This window comes from Ahaetulla prasina, chromosome 5 (assembly GCF_028640845.1).
Source record: "Ahaetulla prasina isolate Xishuangbanna chromosome 5, ASM2864084v1, whole genome shotgun sequence".
Classification (NCBI taxonomy): domain Eukaryota; kingdom Metazoa; phylum Chordata; class Lepidosauria; order Squamata; family Colubridae; genus Ahaetulla; species Ahaetulla prasina.
In genome coordinates, this window is record NC_080543.1 from 24,990,001 (window position 1) to 25,002,658 (window position 12,658).

At 38.0% G+C, this 12,658-nt stretch overlaps 1 protein-coding gene across 4 annotated transcripts; it reads right to left on the reverse strand.

The window, feature by feature from the left end:
* Positions 1-639: 639 nt before the first annotated feature.
* On the reverse strand, positions 640-7,660 carry LOC131200114 (gap junction beta-2 protein-like). Of its 4 annotated transcripts, XM_058186511.1 has the most exons (4): positions 7,258-7,660; positions 6,265-6,391; positions 6,058-6,120; positions 640-1,990 (listed from the first exon to the last, which is right to left on the reverse strand). In XM_058186511.1, the coding sequence occupies exon 4, from the start codon at positions 1,968-1,970 to the stop codon at positions 1,290-1,292; it is 681 nt and encodes a 226-aa protein (XP_058042494.1). In that variant the 5' UTR covers positions 1,971-1,990; positions 6,058-6,120; positions 6,265-6,391; positions 7,258-7,660; the 3' UTR covers positions 640-1,289. The 4 variants fall into 4 exon arrangements, with proteins under 4 accessions (XP_058042494.1, XP_058042493.1, XP_058042496.1 ...); XM_058186510.1 differs by lacking the exon at positions 6,265-6,391; XM_058186513.1 differs by lacking the exon at positions 6,265-6,391 and having other exon boundaries at positions 6,058-6,146.
* Positions 7,661-12,658: the final 4,998 nt, after the last annotated feature.

Consider the following 12,658-nt stretch of genomic DNA (forward strand, 5'->3'; position numbering starts at 1 on the left):
ATTGCACTCTAAAACCACATTACTTGTCTTGGACTATAGTGGTTCATGTAGTTAGGACACTGGGTTGGAGGTTAGCAGCCCACGTTTGAGACCTGAGTGCTGCTGCGTGGCGGGGTGAACTCTCATCACTTATTCCAGCTCCTTGACAGAGCTATGAAAAGAGACTCCGTCTGCCCAGCAATGGTGATGCCACCAGCTAATCTTTTCAATCTGGAAGCACTTTAAACGTGTGCCCTGGACATGAACAGGATGGGGGAACCACATTACTTAGTGATGGAAATTCAAGGCTATTAAGCTCAAGATTTTATTCCTTCTGAATGTTATTAGTTTTCCTGTTTCTTTGACACTTGTATTGGCTCACTTGAGTTTCTGGTCTCATATTTTCATTAACTTATTTCTATTTTTGTATTGAAATTGTTCAAGGTGTACTATTCTAGTTCTGTATGCTACGCAAATGGAATTTCTATTATAGTTTTGATGTACAAAGTGTATAAATACTTATTGCCTTAAAGCCAGGATTTTTCACTTAGCTACCTTTGTCTCATTGTGCAAATAAGCACTTTTGCATAGTGTTTAAATGTTTACCAAGCCAGTGTTGCTTTTATACATTTCAAACTACCAGTGCTGTTTCACAGTTTAATTGGCACCATTTTTTATTTATTAAGCATAGTTCTATACATTACATCGTATTATTTAACTCTTCCTGTAACAACAAATGTCCAGGTATGGGAAATATAATTTAGTTATGAGTAAACATATAGTAAAAATATGATTATTATTAGTGAAATAACTGGAGTAGTGGTTATGAAACAGCAATTCATAGTCTTAACAGTGAAACAAACAATATGTATAACAAACAGAACTATAAATTACATCAAAAGTCATGAATTAAGTATATTCTCAGTCCAATAAACCAGCCAACATAACAATTAAATCCAAACCTTTTGTATAAATTTAATATTGGAAGATCCTGACGCATATAGATGTGTTTGAGGATTGTGGGCGTGTATTAAATAATGAATTTAGAAGATGGATATCAGCCAATTAATTTAAAAGCATTTAGAATATTATCTAGTCATTAAAAACAAATTAGCTGTTTAGAAGCTAATTAGCTGTTTAGAAGCATCGTTCTTGGAATAATTTCAGTAGTAAAATTTGGCTTTTCTTTTCTTCCAACAATATAATTATGGCTATTAAAATAAGATTCCATACAATTTTCATGATGACTGGTGGTATTGTTGACTAATGTTTACAATTAATACAAAATAAAAGATCAATAATATAGACATTTAATGATTAGACATTGAATTTACATTTCTTGTCTTCTTCGTGCAAAACTTTATCACTAAATAAGATAATTCAAGCACATTTAAAAACATACAAACGCCCGAAACCGCAAGCATAAAAACGGTAAATACTGTTTTTTCAGTGGGTCGGGAAATAAAACAGTCAACTGTATTTGGGCAAGGAAAAGCAGTACATCTCACTACCCGAGGCATTTGATAGCCTCTGTATATGTAGTAAAATATATATATGAAGGCTACCTCAAAGATAATTCGGAAAAAAATGCTACTAGTATATGTCCACCACAGAGGACCCTCAATATGAAACCGTTGCGTTTTGAGATCTTCAATGTCCATCTTCCTTTGTCTGCATTCCTGTTTTTTCTTATGCCTTCTGAATGCCACGTGCATGGCCACCAACAGAGCAGGAGTAGAGACAAAGATAAGTTGGAGAGCCCAAAGTCTAATATGAGAAACTGGGAAATGCTCGTCATAGCAGACATTTTTACAACCAGGTTGTAGGGTATTACAAGAGAAATCATGTTGCTCGTCTCCCCAGACATTTTCCGCTGCAACTACAAGAATCATAACACGGAAAATAAACAGGACAGTGAGCCAGATTTTCCCAATGCTGGTGGAATGTTTGTTTACACCTCCTAAGATGGCTTGTAGAGCTCCCCAGTCCATAACTGAGTGTGTCTTTTAGTCTATTAAGACAAAAACAATATGCCAATTTATAAGTAGTTTCATGAGTTGAAATTTTCTATGTCAATATTAAACATTCCTACTCTACTAGGAAATGACACAGTTTGGATTTCTTTTTTCTTTTCCTCTCAAAATATTCCATAGAAGGGAAGATAGGACAATAGAAATAGTTAAACTGTATTGGTTCAAATGATTTATGAAGTGGTTTACAATATCTTTTTTAATGTAGTGTGGTTCCTCCTGATGATCACTGTACCTGATAACATCATACAGGATATACTGTATACACAGATAAAGAACCCTAGTATACTTTCCAAAGGGGGAGGAAATGATGTAAAACACCATATATGGACGCATGATGTAACACAAAATGCTATGAGCTTAAGGGAAGGTGGATTGTGTACACCGTATTGATAGCACCATCAACAGTTCACTACAAATCACTACACATTTATTGTTACAATAGTGATGCTACACCAGAATAGTACATATCTGCACAGTGTAGGTGTCCTCCATACAAACATCTGCATTCTACTCAAAGGTGCTTTTTCCAAAAGTCAACTGGTCTCACTTTGTTTTTCCTTGAAGACATTTTGCTTCTCATCCAAGAAGCTTCTTCAATTCTGACTTCTGAACTGGAGAAGTTTCTTGAATGAGAAGCGAAAGATCTTCAAGGAACAACAAAGTCCAATTGACTTTTGGAAAAAGCACCTTTGGGACAACCATGACCTGGATGACTGAGAATCTCCATAGACATCTATATTCTATTTCGATATACATGATTTACTGCTACTATTTAAATGATGATTTGAACTCTTGTTAAAATATCTGGAAGATATTTATGTAAATGTCACATTGTAAAAATATATTTGTATGATTATGAAGCTCTAATATTAGCTGCAAATATTCTACTGATGTGACTTCAATAGAATCATTTTAACGAGATAATTTTAACTATTCTGGTTCATTCAGGAGCTAAGGTGGCGCAGTGGTTAGAGTGCAGTACTGCAGGCTACTTCTGTTGACTGCTGGCTGCCTGCAATTTGGCAGTTCGAATCTCATCAGGCTCAAGGTTGACTCAACCTTCCAGCCTTCCCAAGGTCGGTAACATGAGGACCCAAATGTTGGGGGCAATATGCTGACTCTGTCAACTGCTTAGAGAGGGCTGTAAAAGCACTGTGAAGCAGTATATAAGTCTAAGTCAGTGGTTCTCAACCTTTATAGTGCTGCGACCCCTTTAATACAATTCCCCACGATGTGGCGACCCCTTTAATACAATTCCCCACGATGTGGCGACCCCAACCATAAAATTATTTTCGTTTTGAATTTATCGCGCCTGAAGCCGTATTGGCTAGCGATCTGAACTGCTTGTGATTGCCTTGAGGATGGAGGCATTAAAGCGGAGACTCCTCCCCTATTAAGTTTATGGCGCCTGAAGCCAGATTAGGCTAGTGATTGGGAGTGATTGCAGCTGGCTTGAGAGGGAGACATCAGAGCAAAGATTTCTTTCTTTTTTAATTCATCGCGCCTGAAGCCGAATTCGGCTAGCGATTTGAAGAGCCTGCAGCTGGCTTGTAGAGTCAACCATTGGAGCGCGATTCTTCAACTCGCAACTATACTTCCCATATTTTCAATGGTTTTAGGCGACCCCTAGCAAATCGTCATTCGATCCCCAACGGGGTCCCGACCCACAGGTTGAGAACCGCTGGTCTAAGTGCTATTGCTATTAACACAAATGTACTCACATGAATATTAATCTACTAGGATGGTTTAAAGTATCATGTACACGTGCCCATAAATTTGTTGTTAATGTTGCTAAAATCTAGTTTGTTATCAATTTGTAAAATTACCAAATTGTTCTTTATATCTTCTTCAAACTTTTTCCATCTTAAAAGTACTTTTAAAACTTAAGAGGATAACTTCACAATATAGGGCAATCCTCAGTTAATGACTATTTGGTTCAACAACCAAAGGTATGGCAGCTCTGAATAAGGAGATTTATGGCTGTCCTTGAAGTTGTGGCCTTGCAACATCCCTGAAGTCATATGATTGTGATTCAGGCGCATCGTTTTAAAAAATGAGGATATAAATATAGGTAGTCCTTGACTTAAGGCCACAACTGAGCCCAAAACCTCTGTTGCTAAATGAGACAGTTTTTAGTGAATTTTGGCCTTTTTACAATCTTTCTTGCTGCAGGTATTAAGTAAATCACTGCAGTTTTTAAGATAGTAACACTATCTTAAAGCGAATCTTAAGCGAATCTGGTTTCCCCATTGACTTTGCTTCTCAGAAGGTCACAAAAGGTGATCCCAGGACACTGCAACCATCATAAATATGGAGTCAGATGCCAAGCATCTGAATTTTGATCACGTGACCATGAGGATGCTGCAACAGTTGCCAGTGTGAAAAACGGTCATGTCACATTTTTCACTGCTGTCTTAATTTTGAACGGTCCCTAAACTAACTGTTGTAAATCGAGGATACCTATAAAATAGAAAGAGTATCCTTTGACCTTAGATGCACTAATTATCACAAATACACTAATTGAGAAACCATTTCTCCGTTTTGAGTCCATAATGGAATTAAAAAAGATACCAGATTGTTATTTGCATGTCCAAACAAATTTTAATTAATGTATTTGCAGGGTTTATAGATTGCTCAAATCCACCAGTATGGGGAGAAATGCAGCTTCCAAGGCCTTAGTAAAAATATAAACAGATGCAAAAGAAGTTAAAAATGACATCATGCATCACAAAAAAACTGGGAGAGGTTTCAAAAGCTATCATTAAGGAATATAATTTACTATGCAGTTGATTATTAATGAATGAATGAATGAATCTGTACTCTGATTTTGTGTTGATATAGCCATTTAAAATGGCTTACAACAATCAAATTAATTAATTATTTAAAATGGATGTTGGCTAAACAAGTTTCTTGAACAAAGCTTTATAGGTAGTCCTCGACTTACAACAGTTCATTTAGTGACTATTCAAAGTTACAACAACACTAAAAAAAAGTGAAATGACAATTTTTCACACTTATAACCAATGCAGCATCCCCGTGATCAAAATTCAGATGCTTGGAACTGACTCATATTTATGACAGTTGCAGTGTTCTGGGGTCATGTAATCATCTTTTGTGACCTTCTCATAAGCAAAGTCAATGGGGGAGCCAGAGTCACTTAACAAGCATGTTACTAATTTAACAACTGCGGCAAGAAATGTCATAAAATGGGGCAAAATTCACTCAATAAGCATCTCACTTAGCAACAGAATTTTGAGACTCAATTCTGGTGAATGGAAAAATAATCTAAGGCTGAAGCACATTGTTTCAGTCCAGGAATTAACAAACTTGAGAGGAATAATTGGTTTCCATTCAGAGTAAAGCTATTAATAATCTATATACTTATAATATATCTATAAACAAATGTACAGAATGCAGGATATTTTCTTTCTTTTAAAGTGCCTAATACAGCAACTGCAAAGGCAAGAATGCTGCTTCTATGTGGTCCACAGGGCTATTCAGGAAAACTGATTAAATCCACGCCTTGAATTTTAAGTATCCTGTTAATTTGCATAAACCTGTAAAATTATCTTCCTTGTATTTGTTTCTGGATCCAGCTTCTATTTATCTTAAAAAGATAAATAAATAATAAATAAAGTTAATAGTTTTTAAGAAGGTTTTGGATAACCATTTGTCTGAAGTGATGTAGGTGCCTAAGCAGGGGATTGGACTAGAAGACCTCCAAGGTCCCTTCCAACTCTGTTATTCTATTCTATATTCTATTCTATTCTATTCTATTCTATTCTATTCTATTCTATTCTATTCTATTCTATTCCATTCCATTCCATTCTCTCAAGTAATTTGGGGGGAAAAACCTGCAATGAAACTTCATTGTTGTACCTTGATGAACGTATCTTTTCTTTTATGTACACTGAGAGCATATGCACCAAGACAAATTCCTTGTGTGTCCAATCACACTTGGCCAATAAAATTCTATTCTATTCTATTCTATTCAAATATCAATCCATCCGTAACACAGCATACACTATTTTGATTGAAAACTTACCACAGTTGAAAAGCTGAATACAATCTGATCTTGTGGTTTCAATGGGGGAGAAATGGGTGTTCCCTTGCAAAGAGAAAAAGAGAGACATCCTTTTCATCCCACAATTTTGGAGTTTCGTTAAAGCACCCCGATGTCGTCTTCTTCACCAATTATTTGCTGAATCTCTTCTAGACAAAATGGCTAATGAAAGAAAGTAACATCTCCTACCTTACGTCATCCATCCTCCTGTCTGCAATCCGCTCCCAAGAAGGAAGGAATCCTGCTGCTGTAAAAACTCCCTGAGGCGCAGCTAAGCATCCAGATAGCAAATCTAATTTGCTGACCCTGAACGTGGCTAGAAGAAAAAAAAAACATTCCCCCAAATACTTGCCCTCTTCCCTCCCTCTCTCTTTCTCTCTCTCACAAAGATTTCTCCCACGGCAAAGCTATAGCACCCCACTGTTTTCCCCGCAAAAAATCCCGATTCCTTCAAGAAAAGGAATTCCCGCAACTGTTCTGCTCCGCTTAGAGATGCTTCTGGTTAGCTACAACAGGTTGGATGCTCGCCCACACACCCCCTTCCTTTCTGGCGCTCTCCACTGTCCAGACTCTTTATGGCAGAGGTCTTCAAACTTGGCAGTTTTAAGACTTGTGGACTTCAACTCCCAGAATTCTCCAGCCAGCTATGCTGGCTGGAGAATTCTGGGAGTTGAAGTCCACAAGTCTTAAAGCTGCCAAGTTTGAAGACCTCTGCTTTATGGATTACAACTTTTTAAGACGTGTGGACTTCAAATCCCAGGATTCCCCAACCCGGCCAGACCAGAGTTCTCCAACCTTGGCAACTTTAAGACTTGTGTACTTTAACAAAGTTAAAGCTGGCTGAGGAATTCTGGGAGTTGAAGTCCACAAGTCTTAAAAGTTGCCAAGGTTAGAGACTCCTGGGCCAGAGAGAATCCTCGCAAACGGGAGTCCCACAAATCTTAAAAGTTGCCAAAGTTGGACAAAATTGGATTAGAACTTCCCATTTTCCTTCATTCACTCTGCAGCCCTCTCCAGGCACCATCGCCTTTTCCTCCTCTTCCTCCGGTTCTTATTAAAATGATCCCTCCTCCTCGCGTCAGTTTTGAGTGGGAAACTCAACGCGGCGCCCCCACATCCCACCAGCTCAGGCATCCCTTCAGGCGGTAGCAGGCGCCCCCCACCCATCCCCCACCGCCTCACCTTTGTAAGCAACCTACAGCCGGGACTCCCCAAAAGGCTTCGGGTGTCTCTTGGTCCCCTTGCGCGGCCGCCAGCCTCACGGTGCGCCCGACCGCTCCCGGCCGCCTCGATAATTTCGAGGGATCTTCCTCCCGGTTGATGTGCGGCAGCTTTTTAGTTACGCCTCCAGCAGACGCGGTTGCGAAAACGAGGCGGGAAAAGGCCAGAGGCGGGAGAAAATGTAGCAAATTCTCCCAGTCCGGGTCCTCGTCCGGAATTATACCGCTCGGATTTGCATCTGTCCAGTAGTACCTTTGGGATCAGCAATAGAATAGAATAGGATACTTAAAATTCAAGACGTGGATTTGATCAGTTTTCCTGAATAGCCCTGGGGACCACATAGAAGCAGCCTTCTTGCTTTTGCAGTTGCTGTAACAGGCACTTTAAACGAAAGAAAATATCCTGTATTCTGTACTGTTGTTTATAAGGTAAAGGTAAAGGTTCCCCTCGCACATACGTGCTAGTCGTTGCCGACTCTAGGGGGCGGTGCTCATCTCCGTTTCAAAGCCGAAGAGCCAGCGCTCTCCGAAGATGTCTCAACGCCAAAAGCTCATGTAACGCTGTTACCTTCCCACCAAAGGTGGTCCCTATTTTTTTTACGTGCTTTCGAAACTGCTAGGTTGGCAGAAGCTGGGACAAGTTACACGGCAGCACTAGGGATTCGAACCGCTGAGCTCAACGTCCTAGCCCCTGAGCCACCGCGTCCCACTATTGTTTATAGATATATTATAAATATATAGATTATTAATAGCTTTAATAGCTTTACTCTGAATGGAAACCAATTCTTTCTCTCAAATTTGTTAATTCCTGAATTGAAACAATGTGCTTCAGCCTTAGATTATATTTAATATTTATTATTATAATCTAAATTTGAGAGAAAGAATTGGTTTCCATTCAGAGTAAAGCTATTAATAATCTATATAATTGAGTCCCAAAATTCTGTTGCTAAGTGAGATGCTTGTTGAGTGAATTTTGCCCCATTTTATGACATTTCTTGCCACAGTTTTTAAGTGAATCGCTGCAGTTGTTAAATTAGTGACATGGTTATTAAGTGACTCTGGCTCTCTCATTGACTTTTTTTTTTTTTTGTTTACATTTATACCCCGCCCTTCTCCAAAGACTCAGGGCGGCTTACAGTGTATAAGGCAATAGTCTCATTCTATTTGTATATTTTTACAAAGTCAACTTATTGCCCCCCCAACAATCTGGGTCCTCATTTTACCTACCTTATAAAGGATGGAAGGCTGAGTCAACCTTGGGCCGGGCTCGAACCTGCAGTAATTGCAGGCTTTGTGTTCTTAATAACAGGCCTTACCAGCCTGAGCTAAACCGGACTTTGCTTGTGAGAAGGTCACAAAAGGTGATTACATGACCCCAGAACACTGCAACTGTCATAAATCTGAGTCAGTTCCAAGCAGCTGAATTTTGATCACGTGACCATGGGGATGCTGCAATGGTCGTAAGTGAAAAATTATCATGTCACTTTTTTTTAGTGTCGTAACAGAATAGAATAGAATAGAATAGAATAGAATAGAATAGAATAGAATAGAATAGAATTCTGTATTGGCCAAGTGTGATTGGACACACAAGGAATTTGTCTTTGGTGCATATGCTCTCAGTGTGCATAAAAGAAAAGATACGTTCATCAAGAATCATACGGTACAACATTTAATGATAGTCACAGGGTACAAATAAGACATGGTTAGGGCTTTTTTTTTAAAAAAAGGATTGTCCACTTTTATCTTCCAATCCAAGAGGTGGAAAATCAAGTCAACCAGAAAGCATTAGTGTCCTATCGCCCTTGGATGCTGTAAAAATGAAATACAGGTAGTCCTCGACTTAAGACCATAAATTGAGCCCAATGTTTCTGTGGCAAAGTGAAAAAAATTTTAAGTGAATTTTGCCCCATTTTACAACCTTTCTTGCCAGAATTATTAAGTGGATCACAGTTATTAAGTTAGTAGCATGGTTGTTAAGTGAATCTGACTTCCCTACTGACTTTGTCAGAAGGTGTCCAAAGGGATCTTTAATATATCTGAACTTTAAGAGGGAAGTAACCTCAGGACATAAATCTGAGTCAGTTGCCAAGCGTCTGAATTTTGATCACATGACCATGGAGATGCTGCAGTGGTCATAAGTATGAAAAACGGTCATAAGTCACTTTTCCCCAGTGTTGCTGTAACTTTGAACGGTCACTATATGAATTGTTGTAAATTGAGGACTAACTGTAATAACAACACCTTTAAGTTAAGCTTAGCCTTTTGGGGCTCCATAGATACATCTAGTTTGCTTCCTCGGTACCAGAACAGACATGGTTTATCCATCATTCAGGTTGCACAGAAGAGCGAGCACAATGCAAACCGGTAGTAAAGGTAAGTAGAACCCACCCCTGCTGCCTATCTTACCACAAGGTACTTCTGGGTGGTTTACAATATTAAAAAGATTAAATTTTACAAAACTTATACACAATACGAACTAAATATAAAAAGATAAATACTCAACCTAAGTAAAAGATGGAGAAGGAGGGAGTAGGATCAATGGTGGGGGAGGAGCTGGGAAGGAAGGGATTTGTTATTAGTCTGTCACCCACCACCAATGTGAAGTGCCCCCCACTCCCACTGGAGCCTCAACCCCAAATGACAGATCTTTAAACTCTTGTGGAAGATCAGGACTCAGGAGTGTTGGAGCTGACCTCATTCCAGGAGGGGGCAGTGGGGAAGATATGCAGGAATATTAGACAATTTATGATGCCTACAATCAATTTTGGAAGATCTTTGGAACCAGAATGATTTGGGTTTTTTATTGATATTATATTATTATTATTGCATTTTATTACGTTATTTGTTTATATTTTGTACCTGCCTAGAGTTCTTCAGGATTAGTGCAGTTAATAAAATAAACACATATGGAAACTATGGAATTCTGTAAAAATTCTGTGTACAAATTATACATTGTAATTTGTATACAACTGCCTTTTTTGAGCTATCAGATTAAAGAGATAGATCTGCTACCTTATATCATGTCCTCTGTGACTTAGATAATTGCATGTGAAATTCAACAAACGTTTTTCAAAGCTTGGTTCTTCCTGCACTCAATGACTTCTTCGTTTTATTTTGCATAATTCTTTGCATTGGATTATAGTTCTGATTCATCAGACTCCTTAAGTAGGTATGGCTTAATACTGTGCATTCTCTTAAATAACGTGTCGTTTGTTGAAGGATGTCACTGAGCCCATTGTCTCTGAAGTTAGCACAGAGTATTCTGGTATTGCTTCATTATGAAAATTCTATCTATCCAGCTCTGGATTGTGCTAGGTTCAGGATATGTTTTGATGCTTGAGAATATCTTTTTGGTGTTGCTAAAAATATATGGTTGCAATAATACATTTATTAAAATAAGGGAAAACCAGTCTTGGCTTAAACCAGTCAGTATGTGTCTCTTCCGGTCAAGGAAAAATTATATTGCATTTACTTCCCTTCCTGTTATTCCTAGCCTTGGTTACTCATGATCTTCATATTTTTAATCTACTGTAGTAAGGAACTTACTTATTTGTTTTTTAAACTTGTTCTGCTATGATAAGTAAAAATAAACTCACTGATCAAGGCACCTTAATGCGTCAGTAACTTTAGGAAGAATGGTTAAGTTATGCATTGCACAAAACTATTACAATTTGTTCAGTTGTGCTTTAGCATGAGATTTGTGAACCTAATTGGTTATGGTTTGCAAAGCATAATTTATGGCATAATATGATGCTTGAAGCTGGCCACTCTCAGATTCAGTAAATCATGGGTAGAGCAATCACAGTTTATTCTAATGTGGGTATCCAATTTTTGGTGACTATATACCGTACATCATTCTTGAAAGGGACAATATGCAAGCTCCTAACAACTTACTTAGGTGTGCTGTTGATAATTGATGGCTATATGGGAACTATAAATGTGGCTAATTTTTCCGCACATCTTATAATTACACGAATTCCAAAATTTTTCTGCATCTCAAGTGACTTTTATCAGCTCACAGTCTCTGTAGATGGGATCAGGTTGTGCATCACTGCCTACTACGAAAGATATAATGATAACTAAAATATGTGCTCCAGAATGATAAATTCCACACCTATTATGTATCAGGATATAATATGATGTGTAGTTTCCTCAGATGTCATATATGATGGTCATCTAGAATATCAGAGACTCTGTTTAGTGATGCAGTGTTCTTCCATATTCCATTTTTAAAAATCCAATCTATTTATATAAAATTAATATTGAATTTTCCAAGCAGCAAAAAAATAAAGTAAAAAAAATCTTGTTTATCATGTTTATCACCTTACCATATAGCTGTTAAATAAATTAAATTTAAAAAAAAATAAAAATAAAATAAAACCTTTAGGGTGGGGAGGGTTATTATTTTTACTCTTTGTATATTGGGTTTTTATTTTTTGTAAGCTGCTTAGTGTCACTGAAAGGGAATAGGCAGCCATATAAATTCTCTAAATAAATAAATACAATGGCAACCATAAATCAGCAGGAGAGATATGATTGATATGGATGTGCCTTGTTGAATGTTTAAAATAATATAAACTGAAAATGTATGCCGATTACTTAAAATATTCTTTTCAGGCCAGTCTTTCTCAGCTGATGCTTTCCAGACATGCAGTGTCCCCATACTCTCCAACCTCATCTGTTGGGCAGACCTGAGTTAGAAAAATGAATTTAGCAATTTCATTTTTCCCCCTAATCAACTTTTTAAAAGCTGAAGACATTTAATTCTTGGTTGTGAAGGTATATAGGCATCTCATTGTGTTCTCTTGTTCTAATGGCATCTAAATCAGTTTAAAAGCTCTTGTTTACGGCAATGTATGTAGGTAGAGTATGACAATTAAAGTAGCCTGCTTTAGAGCTGGTTTGCTAATATGGGTATGTATATTTAACATTTAGGGCAGCTCAGTGGCTAAGATGCTGTTGATCCAAATTGCTCATGAAATAAACCTCTGAATCTTAAAGTAAGGATTATTTACTGTATTGCTGTCTCCTGTTTCTTTTATTGGGATATTTTTATGACATGATGTTTTTTGATTGACCTTGATTTTACCAAGCAACAGGGGGACTTGCTTATGGGTATGGTCCAGTGGTGAAATCCAAATTTTTTTACTACCGGTTCTGTGGGTGTGGCTTGGTGGACCTGGCAGAGGAAGGATACTGCAAAATCCTCATTCCCTCCCCACTCCTGGGGGAAAGATATTGCAAAATCTCCATTCCCACCCCACTCCAGGGGAAGGATATTGCAAAATCTCCATTCCCTCCCCACTCTAGGGCCAGCCAGAAGTGGTATTTGCCAGTTGTCTGAAATACTCAAAATTTCTGCT